Raw genomic sequence first — 21,938 nt, forward strand, 5'->3', positions numbered from 1 at the left:
GTAGTCTAAATTTACCCTCAAACCTCACGTACCGCAGGAAACTTCCTGTGCATTCTGCGGCGACGGCGATGTGTTTTCATTTGCCTTTTTTCATCCCAGCCGGCTCCCCGTAATAAAGCCCTGACTGTCAATCCTCTTGAGTTAGCACTGGAAACTTTGTGTGAAGAACCACTTAAAAAGAGTCTGGCCTGTTTACCCTCCAGCTAAATTATTCCCTTGTGTGCTTTTGAACACTGAGGAATGTGAGAACGCAACGGACATCAAGGTTGGCTGCAGTATTGATTCAATGACATTATCAGTATGTGCTTACACTAAGCTAACGGACTGGATCGAACCTCTTTGTAAAGATAAGGGTACAATCAATATTAGGCATGGATTATCTTTTTTTTCAAAACAACAGCACTATTAAAAACTATTTAGAAAATTGTGAGGTTCTTGGTGAAATGACGAATGTCATGGCCCTAACATTACATTATTTTAATCTAAATGTAAGAAAAGAGTTTGACACAAGTGAACAAAAGAGAGAGACAAAAGCTTGTTGGGAAATGAAATGTATGCAGATGTAACTGAACAAGTTAGCTGGCAGAGGTATTGCAGTGAGGGGTACTGACATCTTGAGCTCTCTGCTGTCTTAATCAACACAATCTGCATTGCTAAACAATATCACTGTTGAATCAGACTTCATTTTAGGGGCATGCAGTGGTGGAATTGTTTTTATTTTTAACAGCTAAATAAGCTTAAATATCAAAAGAAAAATGATCATGCAGAAAACTTGCCCCATGCGTTCATTATATTGATACTGCAGTTACTGCAAAGTAACTAATTGCTGTCTTTGTCAGTAGCATGGAATAGTAAAAGTATATTGTATACCTACAGTACTTTAATGGATGTACTTAAATTCTACCTATGCAGACAAAAAAAAATAGATTTCTCGTCAGTATTGGTAATTCTGTTTTGTTTAATGTCAAAATATCTATTCAGCACATTGCATAATGCATTAGCATACTAACTTTGAAGTGTCAAAAAGTACAGAGGATTAAAAAACACAAAAAAAAAAAGGTGGCTCTAAAAAAACAAATTCCAAGAGTGATAGAACTTCATTACTTTGGGCACAATAGATGAGAGAAGAGGTCCAATAGACACCTGCAGCCTCTTTACTCCAGTTTGCTAATGATAAGTCCCCAGGGCACCCAGCTGTGACCTCTGACCCCAGACACTATAATTAGGTTATATTCGGAGCTGCTGAATGCAAAAAGTGGATTGCTACCGTGTGTCGGGCTATAAATAAAATGAACATCTTCAAAGTACTTTTAAATTGATTGATGATTTAGAGACACAAACCCAGATGACAATGATGAATGAGATTAAACAAGTACAATTAACTAATACAAGAACATGTGTGCGAGAGAGAGAGACAGAAAGGAGAGAGAGAGTTGTGAATCATGAGATAATTCATCGGAATATCACACACAAGGGTCATATTAGAGAATTGAGACGGTGAAGCTAAGTGATCTATTACATGTTTAGAAAAGCATTAGAGAGCATTCTCAGGGTGTCTCCAGCTGCGTTTGCTATCAACCATCTCTGACACTGTTTATCTGGTATAGGGCCCTCTTGTATTCAGTTTCCCACTGGACTTTACACTAACACACACACACACACACACACACACACACACACACACACACACACACACACACACACACACACACACACAGAGAGAGAGAGTCAAACACGGTCACACAAACCAAGATGAGAGACACAAAGAGAAATGTACTGTTATACAAACAAACACACACACACAATCAGGATCCTGAGAAAGTGCAATGAGAGAGCAGGTGTCAGTTTTCACATGAGGCTCTCATGGGGGCTCGGAGTGTAAATATCAGCACAAGTTTTTCCGAGCTCCTCCTCGCATCGGTTCCTCTCACGGCCTCTGATCGCCATTCGACTCTGACGACCACAGACCAGGAGTCTCTTACCTGCATGGTGAGGTGGGAAAACGTCAACTCCACCAATCTCACCGACTCATCACAACACAAAAGTCCATTGATAAAACAACCTCTTTCCTACAATGAAATACGTCACTATTTAATCTCACTAACAGCTAAATTAGAACATGGATTTGCTGTACAAAATATGCACATTTTATCTTTTTACCAAAGCATGTCAGGTTACAGCTGCCCTTTTATTGTAAACAATGTGAAAAGGGAATATTAGTCGTCACAGGGACAAAATCTGCATACTTTTTAGTACATTTTTACTACATGTACTACTATGTACTTTTCAGCTTGATAACTAAATATACTCATCCAGCAAGTGTATGTTTGAATATGTGACTCTGGCAGGATATTCAGGATAATACGGTTCTCCTCATTTAACCCGACAACAATTTAAAATATAACTGCATGTAACCCTGATTCCACACTTAAACATAATTTCCCATGACAAACCTATAGCCAGGCAAAACACAAGACACAGCACAATCCTGTGGCGGGAAGGGCACATGTTCTGCCTCTCTGAACGTAAGCTGATTGTCAGAGTATCCTGACATGGTCTTAGATCTCATTACCAGCAGATATGTGACTCTGTGCAGGAAAACAAACAGCAGCAATGTCAGTTCAACCGGATTAGCACCGAGGTGCCATGGGAAGCTGCTGAAAAGTCTGGGAACAGGGACATCTCAACTTCTCAACTCAGATCGGGTCGTCGTATTGGTGTTTCAGCGTGGGCACAGCATGCTTCTGCTGCACCACACTTTCGGAATAGTAGGCCCTCCTCTCTGGTGCAGCACATGTCATATACTGTAAAGATGTGTTGTTTCTTATGACAATAGACCAATTCTGTGTGAGGCTTTGATCCTGCTCGAGGGGTTTGGTTTCTATGTCAGCCATGTTAAACTTCTGTTGTGTTACGGAGACAAAAGTGTGAAATTCAAAATGGGGAATCCAGTAAAAAATCTAGTTTGCAAAAAGTATTCCTTGAGGTTTTCTTATGCAACCTCTAAGATGTACATGTCTGACTCCTAACTCAAACATATCATGAATCCTCTTCACACAAAAAAAGCACATTCAATATTTCCATATTGTTCTTACACACACACACACACACACACACACACACACACACACACACACACACACACACACACACACACACACACACACACACACACACATTATCCCGTGTGTAGAAGACGTAACATGTTTTTAAAAGAGCCTCTATGTCTGAGACAGCGAGAACAGACAGCGAGACAAAAGTTACACACAATGTCATGGTCCCGTAAATGCCAGTGACACCACACTGTCACCAAATCCTCCCTGTGCTTGCTGGCACACACAGATGAGAGGAATACTGTATACCAGGTAAATAGACACAGCACTAACAGGTGCATGCAAACTCTCGTATGCGTACAGCACCACTGTTTGAAGACGCCCTCATTTGCAGGCCGGTGAGAACACCGTGGACACAAAGAGCGAAAACTCTGCGAGAATCTGGTTCAGTGGTTCTAGCATGAGGACGAGCAGAAAGTGATTCATTAGAGTGAAAGATGGCATTGTTCTGGATCCAGACTGGAAACAACCAGGTCTGATGGTTCACACACACTCAGATGACCTTGAGTTAGATACTCTTGACAGAGCCATGCTAGCTGTTTCCCCTTGTTTGTGTGGCATCATCTTAATCTAACTATGCAAGAGGAAGTGCATTACTTTGAGATGAAAATGTTACATGCATTACTTTCCTCTGTGTATGCGCGGCTGCATGTTTAAATTAAATTAAATGTTGTTTTTCACCTACATTTTTTCTAATTCTCCATCCCATACACCATGACATATTTGGTGATGAAAACTCTCAGTAACTAGAAACTAAAGCTCACGCTGGGGTAAAACAGTTGATAACCACATCAAATTAGTTCAATAGTATGTTTGAACTGTACGATCCTAATGTGCCCATAAGAGCGTTACACCACATGAAAGTGTTGAATATAAGACTGTAGTTCAGGTCATACCAGGGTCACAAAGCGTGTGAGTGCTATTGTTTTAATGGACACGTGTTGGAATGCATGCACACTGATGTGTTTGACAAAGTGTGTAAATCTGACTGTCCGCATGCACACGTGGATGCTAAGACATTCGTGACGTCCATAACTAAGTTTAGGCATTAATGTATTCATTTTTCTTTGACTGGCTCGCCCCCCTGTCGGTCTGCACTTTAAACTCTGCTGCTTTGAAATACCCTGCAGAAAACAAAGCTCCATCCCGCTGCAGACAATAAAGCAGCTGGATTTCTGCACATGTGCCATTGTGTCGGTCTGAGGCCTTGTCATAACTCCATCGGAGGGGCCTAGACTTTCATCACACACACACACACACACACACACACACACACACACACACACACACACACACACACACACACACACATGCAATAACACACACGTACATGGAAAGTCACTGGCTCAGGGAGATAGATGGCAGTGCTAACACAAAAGAATATTTGATTTGGTTATAAATACCGCAACATGAAAGAAAAGCCCAGCGGGGTAAAAGGCAGAGGGCACGACAACCAGCGGAGGCAAAATCTTCATCATCATCATCACCACCATCATATATGGTGTGTCTGAAAATCAGGTTAGCGCTTCTGAGCTGTGACCAGGGCTTTCTGTCTCCTCGTTTTCATTGGTTTTCGTCTCACAAGGGCAATATAGTTTCAAACATTTCAGAAATCTTTGAAATGGTCAGTGTTGTTGGAAAATAAAATGTTGCCGAATGAAGCACATAAAGAACACTACTGATCAAATCCATGAAAAGCTTTGCAATTCATTATTCATTATAAGGATTACAACAAGGATGTTCTAAGTCTAATGGCCATGACTTTACATGGATGCATGAAAACTAAGATTTCTACGCATCATAAAGTATTTTATGATGTACTACAAGTCTCCCTTGGATGTGTTTAGCTCTTTGTAGTTTCACTTTGATGTGTGAGCTTCACAGAAATGAGAGAGATGAAATTACACGAATCTGCTGAGGAATGGAAAGGTTCTCCGTGCTCACCTTAAACATGAGTTTAATCCGTGTGTGTGATGTTTTGGCACACAACAAGTTTCAATCATGGTCCAATAGGCAACTTACACAATTGTGATGTGGAAACTCAAAGCCTCTCAGTGCACCTGCACTGAAAATGGACTTAACAGTAAAGTAGGAGACATCTTGTGTCCAGTAGTTAAAATTTAGAAAATTAATTTTGAATTTAGTTAAGTAAACTTATTTTTTGGTAGAAACATTTTTATATCAGGCACAAATGATTATTCAGTAGTAGTAATATTTGTCTTAAAATATATTAGATTGATCTTTAAATAATATTGATGCTAATAATAATCTTAATTACCACATTGATAATATCCATGGAGCACTTTTCAAGTTTAAAAGCGTTTTACAAATCAACAAATCATAAAAATGTTAAATGCCATAATGAAACGGATCAAACCAATTCCAGTGATGTAAAATAAATACAAATTTAATAAAAACCGAGAAAAATGTAATAAGTTTTAATAAGTTTTTGTGAATTCACTCAGCATGTTATGAAATTAGTATTTTTATGCAGACGTGCCAAACACAATCGTGAATTGAAACTTGGTTAACCCTTGCATGTTACTTATTCTGCAGGTCAGACGCCCCCTCCTCTCCTCCCCCACCCTCCCCCTCCCCCGACCCTGTGTGAGTGGTTTAAAGTTTCATTGCTCGGACTCTGATTGGTCCATGAAGTTTTTCCGAGGCTGAATAACTCCAGAGCCCTGCGTCCCCCTGACGTTCAGCATCCCGGAGAGTTGAGAGGAGAGAGTAGAAAGTTTAGCTGTAGTCTCTTATCTTACAGACCAGGGTAAGAGGATACTAGACTATGGAAGTTATCAGACACTGAGTAAGATTTGTTTTATAGAGGGATTTTATTCGCAGAGCTTTGGAACTCTCTTTTTCTAACGTTTTCGCTCTTTACTTTGCATCATCCACTGTTGAAAATGCCTTGTTCCGGGGTTTGGATTAACGCAATTTGGATTTTACTTTTTACCATTTTTGACGCGTCTTGTTCAAGCTATTCTGAAGACCAGTGCAGCTGGAGAGGCAGGCAAGTACTTTCATATTTTAATGTGTGCCTTATATGCATTTGGTTGAAGGAAAAGATATGATTCAGAAATGCCGCACCGAGATGCTACAGGTGTGTCGCCGGTTAAGGACAATGTTTGCTCCAAAGCAACATGTTGAGACTTGCAGTGAAAACGTTTCTAATGCTCCGCTGCGATGGCGCCTCCGGGCTGTCTGCAGGAGGCATGGGGGGTCCAGACAGACAGGAGACTGGAGGATTAATTCTGAGACTTGGAGAAAGAGAAAGCATGTGATGCATGCAGTTGTTAGATAGTATTCGAAATGAGGATATATTGTTAAAAATACCTGCAGAGGACTTTCAGTTTTTAGTTTGGCCCTTAAGATGCCATGACTGGCCCCTGTTACTACAGGCGGACATTAGGTGGTGCCTTCTCTTGAGTAGTAGCCTCTGTCTTGATTTGCAAAAGTTCTACTTCATTCTTATCCTCTTTTTATGTCATCTTCTGTTTCTAAGCATTTGTTATAAACATGTTTGGTATAAGTTGCCTGTTTGCATGGCTCACATGCAAACCAGCTCAGTCCATCCTGCAGTTAGTTGTGCAGGAATGTGTCCACCGATGATGCTGAAGTTAGGGACTCTTGCCTGTGAAAATAATATGTGAACCTTTATATAACCTTGTCTTTTTCCTTCTTACAGTGGTTTATCCCAGCAGCAGGGCAGCGTGGAGCAGATCTCCCTCCACTGCTCTGAGGGCACACTGGACTGGTTGTATCCCAAAGGGGCCCTGCGCCTCACCCTGTCACCCCGCCTGCCCTCTGTGGCGGTGGGGCCCGGCGGCAGCAGCTCGGGCCTCATCACGGCCTGCGTCAAGCCTTCTGAGCAGTTCCACGGAGCCCAGCTCTACCTGGAGCGAGACGGGGTCCTGGAGCTCCTGGTAGGAGACCGTCTGGAGTCCTCTCCCCCACCGAGGGTTCGCTGCTTCAGCCGCCTGCCTGGGGAAAGGGTGGCTCTCTTCCTGCAAGCTACACCTCACCAGGACATCAGCAGGAGGATCGCCTCCTTTCGATATGAGCTGAGAGGGGACTGGACCGCTCGCCTGTCACTGGACACCAACCCCATCAGCAGTGAAGGTGAGTCAGTGAGGCATGAGTCGGCCATGTTGGTTGGCTACTTGAGGTCAAATGAGGAGCCGCTATTAAATGTGGCTTTAATGTGTCATTCCTAGTTCATGAATTAGGGAACAGAGGGAGTACAGAAGAACTTTTGGTGTAATTACTTGCAACAGAAACTTAATTCCCAGCATCAGAAACAATACTCTTAAAAACCCACCAAACTGTGGTCAGAGTTATTTTCCTTCCTTCATGAAAAGTTTTGGGGGATGCATGGTTTCAACCCACCAACATATTCCACTCTATAAAACCCTCCCTGTGCATGATTCATAAAGCATCACAGGTCTGTGTGGGCTGGTTGGGCTTTCCACGGCCCAGAGAGTGCAGAGAGGGAGGAAGTGGCCAAACTTTCCCCAGAGGCGTGCTGGTTTGGAGTAGGAGAAGGGGAGCCGTGAGTGGGGAGGAGGGGGACAAAAGCACAGTATGTGGGGCTTTCTCCAGAGTCCAGAGCCCTTTGAATGGGTGCCGCATGAGTATTCTGGGATTACTGCCGTCGCCTAGGCAACAGGGAGGCCTCTGCCCAGCTGAGATGCTCCTCTCTTTTGTTGAGCTGCCTCTCTGTAGGGAGACTTGTCTGTAGGAGTATACTCCCCCCTCGACATCTCTCTCCCTCCCACACACACACACACACACACACACACACACACACACACACACACACACACACACTGATTAGGCGAGGGGGGTTTGCTGTGGACTAGAGAGGAAGGAATCTCATTTATCAAGTGGTTTTCACTAAGGAGGAGAATGTGTGGGGTGGGTAAGGGGCCTCCAAAGAACCACAAGGAGAACTTCAAAAAATGCCAGGACTTTTTTTTTTTTTTTACCCACAGTTCAGTCCATGCAGACAGACAGAGCTTTGCTGGTGTGCTTTGATTTTTTTTTGTGGCTATCTCCAAATCCTTTTACAAATTTGAGTAAGGTGCACTGCCTTTTTTTTTCTTCCAGTTTTCAAGAAAAAATTAAAGAAAGGAGAGTATTTAGGTGGAAAGTTTGAATCTGCTCCTTTAAATAAATCTTTGAAGTAAACCGCCACTCCTTTGCCTTGGCCCCTATCTAGCAGGCTTTGATGAGGTGTGACTGTAGACACCCTGAAAGGATTTAAGGGGGGAAGTTTCATCTGGCCTTTAAATCGTCTGGGGTGGAAGAGCCTTGCACCTTAAATCTCCACTGGTCCTCTTCTGCCAACTGTAAAAGTAGCAGCTGTCTGTTAAAACGCAGTGGTTGGTCTCTCCTTGGTTGCTCGTCTTTGCAAAGAGTTTTAGGTCTGGATTCACGTCTCACATTCCTGTGCATGTGATCTGGAAATACAATCTTTGATTTCCAGAATCTAAGTATAATATATGTAAATTCTGGAATCTAAGTATATTATTAGTACACATTATATGTATACTAATACATATGATGTATTAGTATATATGTGTTTTCTAGCAGTTGAGAGTGCTATGTGAGGTCACCAACTGACTCCCTCTTTCCTCCACTTGTTGTCTCTCCAGAGGCCTGCAGACCCTGCAACAACACTGAGATTCTGATGGCTGTTTGCACCAGTGACTTTGGTAAGTTACCTCACCTAACAAGTGGCTAATATAAAAAGAAAAAAAGAAAACCAGGAATGAAATATGATTGTCACTCAGAAATCCACCACTCTAATTCAGCCCAGATTAACAAATTAAACCAGACCCCAAAAATAGACCAGGCACCAAAGCCTTAAGACATAAGGATTTATTTTCAGGATCTAAAAATGTGTCCAATCGGTTCAAAGGCAGAGCACTGCGGTGCCTCCAAATTCTCTCCTCTCAAAAGTGCAAAGGTTAGAGGTGAAACAGCAGCTCTCTGCAACCCCCCAACACACACACACACACACACACACACACACACACACACACACACACACACACACACACACACACACACACAAACCCCTACTGGAGGCACTGCAGTGGTCTAATCCTGACATCTCCCCCAAAGAGAAGGAGCAGTAGACTAATCTGCAGGTCTCTGATTGAGCTGTAATGGCACTGAGGAGAAGTTCAGCTTGCAACAAAAAGTCAGAAGGATTAGTGAGCAGGCGTGGGCCTTCGTACGGCTTTTAGCATCAGTTGGTGGTCAACAAAAAATCCCCCAACTAGCTACAATAAACTACCTAACGAGCAAAATGGCAGAAATACAGCGAAACACTTTCTATGTTAACAAAAACTAATTTTAAAGATATTAACCTGAATGTCCTGTTTTTCCACAGTTGTGCGAGGTAACATCCGATCAGTGGTGGAGGATGATAACCTAAGAGCAGCGGTGATCAAGGTCAGCGCCACCCGGGTGTTTCGTCAGAAGTACGCCCTGTTTACTGGCAACAGTCGCCTGATCAGACGGGGTGAGGTCAGGACTCTGCTGCAGTGTGGCGTCAAGCCGGGGCCCGGCAGCTTTCTCTTCACTGGTCGGGTCCACTTTGGGGAGGCCTGGTTGGGCTGCGCGCCCCGCTACAAGGACTTCCAGCAAGCTTACACTATAGCCAAAGCCGCCCAGCAGATACCCTGTGAACTGCCCGTTGACTGAGTTAGAAAACCCGGCAGTAGCTCATCTAGTACCACTCAGAGTGGAGGCAGCACTGAAAGCCAGGCCAAACTCAGCCCTGTTCCATGTTTTGGAAGAAGCCATGGTGTCCAACTGGAGGCCGATACAGCCAACGACTTCCCAAAGGCCCGAGGAGTGAAATGGATCTTTCCCAACACCATTTCAGTGCAATATGCAGTCACCGGGTCTAAAAGAACCTGGTGGAGTTGTGACATGAGGAACACGGTTTAAATGAAGATTATACGCATTTGGCATTGGACAGTTTTTACACTCAGTGATGCCATTATGTAGGTTCAGAGAAAATCTATTGAAAAGCTTTCCATTCGGGATAAATTAAGTCATTAATTGTGGCCTATTGAGAGTCACTGCTTTGAAACTCAGGAACATTTATTAAAAGTTCTATAGAAAGCTTACTGCCTTGGTGTCCCAGTGAGGATGCAATTAAGGCACCTATTTGTTCAGTGAATGTCAGGTCATGGGGAAGTTATTCCCCCTGTACTGAGCTCATCCTCAGTGTTACTATTATTAAGAGATTATAAAAATGAAATGTAAAAAAAAAATATATATATATATATATGTATATATATATATATTTGCACTGATAACGGAAAGGGAATGATCTGGAAAGTGTGATGCTGCAAGCACTGGAAACCAAATAAAAAGCAACTATATGTAGCATAGCGGAGCAATTATGAATTTAATATATGTACAGATAATGTGAGCACGTACAGGAGTGACACAAAGCTAAGGCTAGCTGAGAAGCTTTCACAGCTCAAATAGTGCTGAGAGCACTTTCACATGCGAGCCAACTGAGATTTCGCTTCTGTTCGGAGACGCAGGTTTTCAGGAGGCCTGTATTACAGCACATTTGAGTAGCCTTGCAATATTTCTGTGAAACTGAATTAATTGGACTGCATTTGATTTTTTTAAAGAATTATCTGGAAATATGTCGGAGTGGAATTGCAGCAGTGTTGCCAAAGTGGTTATAAATTGTATTGCTTCCAAGTCACTCTCTGCTCTCTGCTGATGTTGTCACATAGTATCACACACACAAGATAAGCAACTGTATATAATCACTAATGTTCATAAAACTGTCAACAAGAGTCATTTATAACATCATGAGTCCAGTGCTGTTATGAGATATAAAAAGGGGGATATGGATAAAGAAATCCTCTCACCAGTTTTTGGTGGATTACATACTGGACAATGGCTCGCTCAAGAGAAACGCAAAAATATGCATTCAGTGTTAACAAAAATCTGCTCTGTAAAATGATTCATATCTGATGTGCACTGTTATATCAACAAGGGGAGGTGTTCATACCAAATCACCGTAATATGCTGAAGTATCTTATCTTGAAGTATATCTTAAATGTGTACGCTGCCATTTTTGCCATTTATTTTGTATGTACATTTATGTTAATAACAATGGGAATGTAAATATGTTGATAAGAAATTCTAGAAACCACAGCATAAAAAAAGTCTGTATAAAAAAGCATTGTATTGTGGATTATATTTGTGTTTGTCTGTGTTTATTAAAATATATTGTGAGAAAACACTCTTCTGTAAGCCTTTCTCATATATATTCACTTTGAACTCATTCTTCGGGCCTTTCATGCTCCACAAACATGCAGCTGGATCATTCATTTATCAGTACTCTAACCCTTTCACATAACACATCAAGACAGTTTAACCTACACCATAGTATTTGGCTCCAAAGGTTTTGAGCATGGTAAACCTTTCTCAGACATAAGTCACTTCAAGTATCCATGAATCAGATCTCTGAAAGCTCAGAACAAACGGCAAGCCTGAGAGAGTGAGAGGCCTAAAAGGCGGAGAGATTTAAGGAGTGTTCAGGACCCTGAGGGCGTTTGGACGGGGAAGGAGGTAGAAAACAGCGTTTGGAATTCTGTTGTCCTCTGCCTCCCATTTTCAGGATTCAGGAAGCAATAAATTGCCATTAAAGGGAGTGGCGGGGCAGACTCGGCTGAGCTGAGGTGCCACACAGTCGCTCGCTTTATCCGGACCGCATGTGTGCGAGGACACAATAAAGCCAAATCTCCTTTCCCCTTCACAGAAGACATGTGACTTCAGCTCGGAGCAAAAGTGTGTTTCCTACCTCAACTTGGATTTTATCTACAGCATCACAGACCATCGCTGTAACCCATATTCAGCTCTCACAGATGAGGAGCTGCATGGTAGATAATACAGAAACACCCGTATTGCTGATCCTCTATGATGAATTCACCACCTGTTTCTCCTCATTGCTAAATTCTGCATCAACATGTACATGCACACACCTCAGTAAAATCTCAGAATTACTGCACACAGTGAATCCGCTTAGAAAAAGAGCAGCTGTGGAATTTACATGGTGTCTAGGTTATATGGGAAACAAATTCACAAAAGCTGGACATGCCTTCCATGTCTGGTGAGCTATCTCCCATAGAAACCCTGACACTGGTTTGCCACCGCACCAGTAGTTCATGTGAGTGAACCTCCAACCTCTCCAACTATTTACTGCCTCAGTGCTCCTTTAAAACATCCCATAGCTGGGGGCCCCTGCAAAAACACACACACACACACACACACACACACACACACACACACACACACCTACACACACACACACACACACACACACACACACACACACACACACACACACACACACACACACACACACACACACACACACACACACACACACACACACACACACACCTCCAGTACATCTGAGGTTAGTGCCGCAGGGCTGATAAGCCAAAACAAAGAGCACTCAAATTATACTCCAACCACCAATACATCATGTGACATTTTCACAAAGCTCAACTTCCTGCATTGTTATCACTTCTTTGTGACCCCAGTTTGAACCTCTAAAACTGCCGTAATAATGTCACTGTGGCCACAATGACACAGTTTAGTTTTTTACTTCAAAAAAACAACAATCCAAATACAACGTGGGAACAGAAAAATCCAGAATGTCTTCCTCAAAACCCTGGAAACGTATTTTTGCAGTATTTACGTCTTACATCTCCATTATTATATTGCACACCATTGAAGATTGCACACACCCCTTTAGTGTTTATTTGTATTTGTTGGCTGCAGACACACAATACACCTTCCTCCCCCGTCCACCCCACTCTTCTCTTCATTCTGTCCAGATGTGTTGTTGAGTTGAGCTATGGACATGGCAAAGCGGGAAGCACTCAAGAAAGGGGAATCCAAAGCAATGGGAGAGAGAGTGGCAGGGTGTGGACTTCCGTCAGCCCCTGGGGGAGTTTGAGGGAAGTGGCTGGAGACAAAGCTCCAGAGATGAGAGCACAGACAGGGGCAAAGTGCTCTTGGACCCTCCCTCGTAGTCCAGCACCAAAAACACCCCGCCCAGCACACAAGTCCTGTTTGCAGCAGAAACTATATATAAAGACACACAAATGAGAACTGCAAACAGACCGACCAATACTGTGATATTAGACGACATGCGCTCTTTGCCATTTTTATTTGCAAAATGTTGAAGTGTTTGAAGAGTTTTTCCACAATATTGAATACAATCTTAACCCTGGAAACAGCAGTTGGCACAATCTCCACACAAGGTGCATTAGGTATCACACGGTATTCCATAGTTGATGGTGTTTGCACAGTTATTGTGGAATTAAGGATGTTCAAATTTCACTGCTGCTTATAAAGCCAATAATCTCAGTAGGAGCAAGCTCAAATCGTGGCACCGGCACCTCGTATAGGCACTTCCTGTGGCACCTCTCAGGTGGCGCGGCACCTGAGAGGTGCCACTAGTTTTTGTGGCAGCTTGCCACAACTTTGCGGCATTGCCACAACTTTACGCAGTAGGAGCAAGCTCTCAAATCGCGGCACCGGCACCTGCCGCAGCATGGGAGGCACCTGCCACAGCAGCTCGGGACCTCCACAGCAGTTCGGGACCTGCCGATGAAGTTTTTAAATCGTGGCGCACCTCGTAGAGCAATTGTGTCAGACCCGTTTTCAGTAAGTCACGGGTCTTTTATTTAGGGAATTTTTTATGCAGCATAGTGCAGCACTCACACTCCTCAATACTGCTTCACAACACGCTTTACTTGCATGAGTTTACTATTTGTCATAGTTCGCTTCATTCCCGAATTTTTTATTTATTTAATATTAGCTTTAGCAGTTCAGAACCACTGCCCCATAATAACGTGTGTGTAATCTTTGTCTTTGTTATTTTCTTCTGTTTTAAGTTTGATCTTTTATAGAGTAATGTAGGTTTCTTAACCCTAAATTAAATAGATTCATGTCATAGTAAAAGAACAATTTGCTTACATCTATTTTTACATTTATATAAATCCATGTACAATATTTTTACACTTAAATAAACAATAATCAAATACAAAGAAAAAAAAATATTTGTGGCATCTGGTGAGATGCCCAGATGCATAGTTTAAGGATGTCACCCAGGTAGTCAAAACGACCTCGCCCAGATCCGACATGGGCTCGGCACGCTGGAAGAAACACTGTCGGCCCACGTCCGGTTGCCGATTCGGCTGCGACTCGGCATGGATGGCGCCCCAGAATCGGGCTAAATACACTGGCCCGGCACTGGGCCGCAATCGTAACTAACCGGGGCCAGCATCGGCCCGAAGCCGGCACACCAGAAGAAACAGCTCGGCTCGGGTCCGGCTGCCGACTCTGCCTGGGTCCGGTTGCCGGGTCGGGTCCCGTTGAATGAATTGTTATTACAAAATAATACGAAGGGCTACTTGTTTGATACAAAGTCGCACAGATCACCTTTTAATAATAATTAAATATTTGAAGTGATCACAAATCAATGTTAATTGTTCCTCACAATAATTATTAACAATAATTTCCACGACAATGATAGTAGGAAAACAAAAAGTATTATCACTTTGTTAGAAAAATGAAAATAAAGTTATATCCGTTAAAAAAATTACTAATATTTAGTTTTAATGACAACCACAAAGTGTGCAGGCTTTGTCACTGCAGTGTTTATCAGGCTTTTGGAAGAATATTTCCAGAGCCTCGATATGCGAAGTCAGAAACGTCTTAGGCTTTACAAGTGATCGCTCTGCACTGGCTCCCTGTAAAATTAAGAATATGTTTTAAATCCTTCTCCTCACTAACAAAGCTCTAATTCGTGAGGCACCAGAGCTCACAAACCATATTGCCCCACTAGAGCTGCTCTCACTGGATGCAGAGCTACTTGTGGTTCCTACACAGTAAATTTGTCAAAGTAAATGTTGCTCAAATTGAAAATAAATTTACTCTAAAAAATATAACACTTGGTCCCAGTCTAAATAGAGTAAAATCTACTCTCTAAAATCCAATTATATATAGAGTTGAATCCAATTCTATATAGAATTCTTCATAGAATTAGAATAAATTGAATCTAATTCTATTCTAGAATTCTATTCTAGAATTTAACCTAATTATATTCTAGAATTCTTTATAGAACGAGATTCAAGTCTATATAGAATTGGATTCAACTCCCTTCAGCTCTCTTCCGGCCCATAAACCGTCAGCTCGTTCCAGCGTAGCGAGAGGTTTCATGGCGGAACTTAAGGAACGCTGTTTTACTCCAATAGACTTCCTAGAATACACTGAGCTCCTCTTCTCCCTCTCCTTCTGGATATATCCATAAATTTTGCTTCTTCCCCAGAGTCTGTGTGCTTTCTCTCCTCACAGGTTTCCATGGATCGTGGTTATACGTCGTGCCTGACACCCACTGCTACTATCGTTATTATGAGTCACGTTTCTATGACTGATACTATTAATGCTTTCATTTTCATTATTATTATTCTATATCTGCGGTTATTAGTAGTACATTTTTCCATAATTATTCTGCTTACTACTCTCATATGAATCATTTGCACCATGCATGTGTTGTAACTCTGTTACGTTGTTCATTCTGTACACATGACGTCTATTGCTTTCTGTCCATCTTGGGAGAGGGATCCCTCCTCTGTTTCTATCCATAAGGTTACTTGCTTTTTTTCTTCACGTGAACGTTTTTTGGGGGGAGTTTTTGTTCCAATGTGAGGGTCCTGTGACACAGAGGATGTTGTATGTGTACAGATAGTAAAGCCCTCTGAGGCAAATTTGTGATTTTGGCCTGCACAAAACCAAATACATTGAATTGAATAACAAAGCCTATCACATTGTTCTTCATCTGGATCCTTTCTCTCTCCCTCTCTCTACTGAATCTGTCTTTGCATGGCTTCATCATCTAATCTTTCCCACAGCTTGGTCCACAGCTGCTGTTTTGGATTCAAAACAGGGGATGCCACACACATGAAGCACAGCTTCCACATAAACTATATTAGTCAGTAGTGATGAATAAACAGCTGTGGGTTTCATTAGGCATTATTTTCCACATGAACAAATAACTTTGCCATACTGGTAATCCAACCCACTGCAACCCAACATTAGGCCGAGTTTTCTTTCCACCTGTGACTCAGTGGCTGTGCGTCTTCAGCACCAGCTGAAAATGAGCCTGAAGTCCATGACCACACTTTGGCTTCCCAGATTCCCAGCTGACAATTTCTTCTCGCACAGCTGGGAGTGATGATTCCCAAATGTCAACTGTGAATGTTCCCGTCTGAGAACACTCTAACTTGCTAAAAGCACGTCTTATCATCAGGCCAGCAAGCCTGCTACTGCTGCACAAAAACACTGAGTTTAATGGCAGAACTATGAGTAGCCTCTATTCACAGAGCAGAGGGAGGACAGCAGAGAATAACGTGGCCGGCTTTAAAGTTGAGTGGGCAGTTTGGCTGGGTTGAGAGGTCAAGGCAGACTAGAGAACAAGTGTAGAGGAGTGCAAGAGCATGTTTATCTGGCCATGTTATCCCTCTGAAGTACTGAAGGGAGGAGAGCGGCGAGCCCCCTTTGTTCCTCAAGAGCCTGCAGATGGCTGTAATCCCTTCCAAAAAATGCGCACTGAAAATCAATCAAGACAGGGTGGACATGGTGTATGAGCGTGGAGGAGGGCGACACTTTTCTCAGGGAGGGGGTCCCGCAAAGAAAGTTGGGCCAAACAAGTGTCTTTGGTGCTTTCCCGCCAAAAAAAAGTATTGTAAGAAAAGACTGAGGGAATGAATTGCGACCCCCTCCAATGAAGGCCTGTTCGCTACCCCTTCGTTTGAGCTGAATACAGCTGCCATCACCTCACCGCATCCTGGTGCTGACATCGCCCGCAGGGGGTACGACCACAAAAACCTTTAAACGCTGACATCATACTCTAATAAGGCTACTTAGAGACATTCACTGTGGCAGGATGAGGGGAAACATGCTCACATAGTAGAAAATAGATGGATAGACAGATAGATGTGGATATTTAACAGGTATGTTTACCATGTTAACCACTGTAGGTCAACATGTTGGTTGATTTGTCCATTAGCTGATCCCAAAAGTAAAGCATAGGCTGAATGTCATCGTTTTGTAGGTATTTTGGGTTAAATGGACAAATATACATTTTTACCTGATTATGGCTGGATTACAAATTAAAGGATTACAATTGATCCTGAGGTGGACCTTAATGCCTGAAGCAAAATGTATGGCAATTCATCCAATAGCTGTAAACACAAGTCATACAAAAACAAAAATATGAACCCCATGACGATTCTATCAGTCAAGGGATCACCCAAGTACTTATGATTCGTCCCCAGGGGACTATGAATATCAGTACAAAATGCCATCGCAATCCATCCAATACTTGTTGAGACATTTCAGTTTGGACCAAAGTGGTGGAATGACATATTTTTCTCCAACAACTATTATGAAATATGATCCTTCCCTGAGGGCAACATAGATTTACTTACATTTCATCCTGTGCTAAGATCCTCATCTATAAACTATATGTTCTGTCTAAGTTCCTCATGCCACCCACGTCAGCTGTCTAGATACATAATCCCAGACTGAAAGTCTGCTCACTACAAGGAAGCACACCTGTCTTTGGAAGGGCTCTCCAACCCTGCCAATTAACCACAAGGATTATCTGATTGTCTACACAAAGTGGAGAAACCTCCACGGCAGATCAGTTCAGTTCTTCTCCTCCTACCTGCCTCTGTGTTTCTCCCATCAAATCCTGCTAAACCGCCTCCCCTTTTGCACTCATTTTTTGGCCTGTTATCGTGCTCCACAGAGAAGTAATCTTGGGTTACCTACTCCGGGATATATTGCACTGTGCCTATTGTTCAAATTGTTTATGGAAAGAGGGAGGCAGGAACGAAACTGCCACCCACATTGGTTTTGTTATGTTACTAGTATCTCCTTCCATTTCTCTTCTGCAAGACACAGCAGGCAAGATTTGTCAACAGACATGCCTGCGTTGTGAAATACGTGACGATATTGAACAGCACTCACATTATGACACTTGTGCAGATGTAAATTTGTTTGTATTAAAGAAAAAATAAATCATGTGATGAAGAACATATTACATATTACTGAAGAACATATTACATTTGTAGTTCGTTGTCCTGTTTGTCCCGTTTCTCTCAAGCCTCTAACTCTACGCAAATGAATGATTTCCTACATTTCCTAGAATTCAGCTAAACAATCGCCAGAGAAAAGCAGTGATGTTATTGCTTATCATCGAAGATAAGGAAATGGAAAGATGAGAAAGATACCCAGCCTGAAAACTAACTCATCAATATTGATCCAAAGCCTTTCCCCACCATGTGTCGAGCTACCTTGCATTTGAGTCTATTGAGGCAGCTGTTGATGGAAACATTTTCAGTTTACTAATATGTTTGTCCAAGACAGTCCAAAAATCTAAATCCATGTGACCATGCAGATAATTTGGGTTTAAACCTAAAATACATACATACAGACATAACAAGCTCACAACCACTTTTTTCATTTTGAGTGAACTGACCTTTAACCAGCGTGAGAGTGTTTAAGATTGCTTTTTCCTTTTAACATTCTTGAAAAATAACCTTTATTTAAGAAACATACTACTTCTGTGCTACGAAATGCCGGTGCAAAGCCACGGCTGCTAAGAGCACTTGATCTTGTTAGATCGAGTGAAAAGAAAAAGAAACACAGAAACTTGTGAAGCCATTTATGCACCAGACGTGCTGACAGTCAGGCGGCATGTTTATATTCCAACAAAGTGCACTCACACATTGTGCATCAGCCCAGCCGCTGTGGCCTGTCTGATGTGTCAGAAGCTCCTGAGCCTCTCTCCCTTCGCTCTACGCTCATTCCAGGGGAACATGTGCGCTGGAATTCTCCCCCAATTAAGACAGGGATTAGCCAGGTCCACTGTGGGAACCAGCAGAGTGTGGGAAAACAGAGGGTCTGTCCCTCTCTCCTTCCCTCACTGACACTCAGCCTCATTCTCACTCGCTCACCAAGCTGCCTCCCTCCCCTGTCTTTCTCACCCTTACTGTAATTCTTCCTCCTCCATTTTCTCACCCTATATCCTATCTTTTCTAAACTTTCTCATTTAATACCTTCCAATTTGTCATTTTATAGCTCCCTCTGTTCAAGCCCAACATTACACAAATATATGTTCTATTGTTTCCACTCCCATCTTTATAATCATGTACAATCACCCCTTTTTTTTTTAATCTTTTCTTCTTTTCAATCTTTTGCCCTCTTTCTTAGCCACCCAGAATCCCCATTGCTTTCAGTCCTGATTCTTCAAGGTTTTCTGAAGTGCACGGTTCTTCTGTGCTTCCCTCTACTGCCCCTTCCCTCCTCCCTCTTAATGCCTCTCTAGCCTTCATACTGAAAGCTTGTCTGGGAGCGAGCTGGAGACTCTTGCATGAATAGTCTGAGACTTTCAGGCTGAAAGAGGGGGTCGAAAAGACAGCTCATCAGAAAATAAAAGACAGGTGTCTCAAAAAACATTCATTACATAGTGTATGTTGGCATTTTTTAGCATTTTCTCATTAATATCAATATAAAAATCGTATATATAACCAATCGTATTATTGGTACAGTGCATGTACAATTTGCATCAACCTGAAAAACAATCAAAAATCTCATCAGTATCATGGGAGAATTCAAGAAACAATCCATACAGTTTGAATGAGCATTAACACCCATGGGAACATCCTGGTTGAAGTTCATGCTCAACTTTCCACTGCCTCTACATTTCTTTCTCATGATCTTGCAATGCTCTTACTAGCACACCGGATTCCTCTCCCACTGCCTCAACATTCCTCCTACTCATTGTCACCTTTTCTTCCTCATTTCCACTCTGCCTCTACTTTCCTTGCATTCCCATAAATCCTTTCCCTGTGCACTCCTCCACACAAGGCTTGTCCGTTCCAATTATGGCTGGGCCGTCCAGCCCCCCGGCTCACACACAGCCCGCTCTCATTAAGCCTGTATCAATTAGGCATTAACCTCCTAAAACAAAGGGCCTCTTGACGAGCGGCCCGTCGCAGGCCATGTGAGGTACTTCCTCTCCATTGCTCCACCCTGCTTCCCATCCGCAGAATGACACATTCATCCAACCTCTTTCCCACTGTGCAGCGCACAAAACAAAATCGGGGCCCAAAGCATCTTCAACAAAACAGAAGAGAGAAAGTGATTAATAAAACATCAAACAGTTGATTCAGTCAGGGTCTTGTTAATGCATGTTATATGTGTTTTTGTTTTTTATGATTCTGCAGACAACAAAAGTATCATTGTTGGTGATTTCTAGTCGTTCCGAAAATGTACAAATATTAAAAGCATTTTCTTCAAAGCTCAGCATGATTTTTTTTATTTTACTGCATTATGTTGTCAGACAAGACTGACACTGTATTGTGTAGGTTAAGGTTTTAAATTCCTAAACGAATAACGTAAAAAGTGACACAAATTACAAAAAGAGTCATCCATTTTTGGTAAAACTAAAGAACAGGAATAGCAATTATACAAGTTTAAAAGTATAACAATATATATACAGTATATATAGTAGTATAAATGATGATGATGATGATGATGATGATGATGATGATGAAAACTGTTGAGATGTTAGGCTGAATAATTTTTGGAGAGTGCTGAAAAGCTCTTTAGAGGCAACACCCGAACAATTTTACAGAATACAAAAATCCTGAAATAAATGATGTGAAGCTAAAGATTCTTAGTTTTGACAAGACAGTCAGAAAAGACTCAATTTGACTCGAAGGTAATTTCTGCATTTGTGCATTATACTGACGGATCAAAATGCAACAAGACATAAAAAACAACAACATATAAAGACCATTAAATGGCAACTTTGGCCAAAAGAAACATTTTATGATAATGTGCTTTTACTCTAGATAGCCCTTGCTCGGGCCACGCCCATCTTCGGACTCAACTAAACGCATGTAAAGCTTTGTGACTGCATCTTGCACGGTGGTGACGCTGTCGTACAATCTGTCCAACGACCAACATAAACACCAGGCAAAGTACTCTAAACGGCATGTGTGGACACACACACAAGTCTCAAGCCAAAAACAATATCAGCTATGCTGTTGGTAAATGCAGTTGTTTGGGGTTTTCTAGACCAATAAAATGCAGTTCCAAGTTGGGAAGAAAATTTGGCACTTTGCCTTTGGGACCAGCTGTGGTACACCAGACTTCAACCTCTACTCTTTTACAATGTCACCGTTTCTACTATTTGTCTACTACTTGTTTTGCTTTTGTTTACTCAGTCTAAACTGTATTTACACACAGTTGCAGAAGCTTCTGCAGGCACATCATGCCTCTGTCTTTGTTGGTGAAGAAGCAAAGAACAACCTGGTTTGGATTTTCCCACAGATCTGCCGGTAAGAGGAGTGGTCCCCCAGCACCCAGTACTTTGGCACAGTGACTATGTTGGCACGGACCCAAGCTGAACACCCCCCCACCCCTTTTCCCAGGGTCCTGGGAGTGTAATACATTACTAACAAAATCCCACTTCCCATTCCTCTCAAACTTTCACACCCATGCTCCCTCCCTCCCTCCCAGGGCTGGCATGCCCCCTGAAAAGGGGATTGGGGTGACATGCGTATGACTTTTTCCATCCCCTCAACTTTTCACATCATTCCCCTGAGTATTGCAGCTTGCAGTATTGAAGTTTTTTTAACTTTTTCAACATTAAACTCAACATAAATCTTACTGACACTTTTTAATCAA

The 21,938-nt window shown here is 42.3% G+C and overlaps 1 protein-coding gene across 1 annotated transcript; it reads left to right on the forward strand.

Annotated features, from left to right (window-relative positions):
* Positions 1-6,019: 6,019 nt before the first annotated feature.
* metrn (meteorin, glial cell differentiation regulator) lies at positions 6,020-9,827 on the forward strand (the record flags this gene model as incomplete). Its single annotated transcript, XM_079233999.1, has 4 exons — positions 6,020-6,126; positions 6,802-7,235; positions 8,771-8,830; positions 9,514-9,827. 4 exons carry the CDS (start codon positions 6,020-6,022, stop codon positions 9,825-9,827), a joined length of 915 nt encoding a protein of 304 aa, XP_079090125.1.
* Between the last annotated feature and the right edge of the window lie 12,111 nt (positions 9,828-21,938).

This window comes from Taurulus bubalis (assembly GCF_910589615.1).
Source record: "Taurulus bubalis genome assembly, chromosome: 2".
Classification (NCBI taxonomy): domain Eukaryota; kingdom Metazoa; phylum Chordata; class Actinopteri; order Perciformes; family Cottidae; genus Taurulus; species Taurulus bubalis.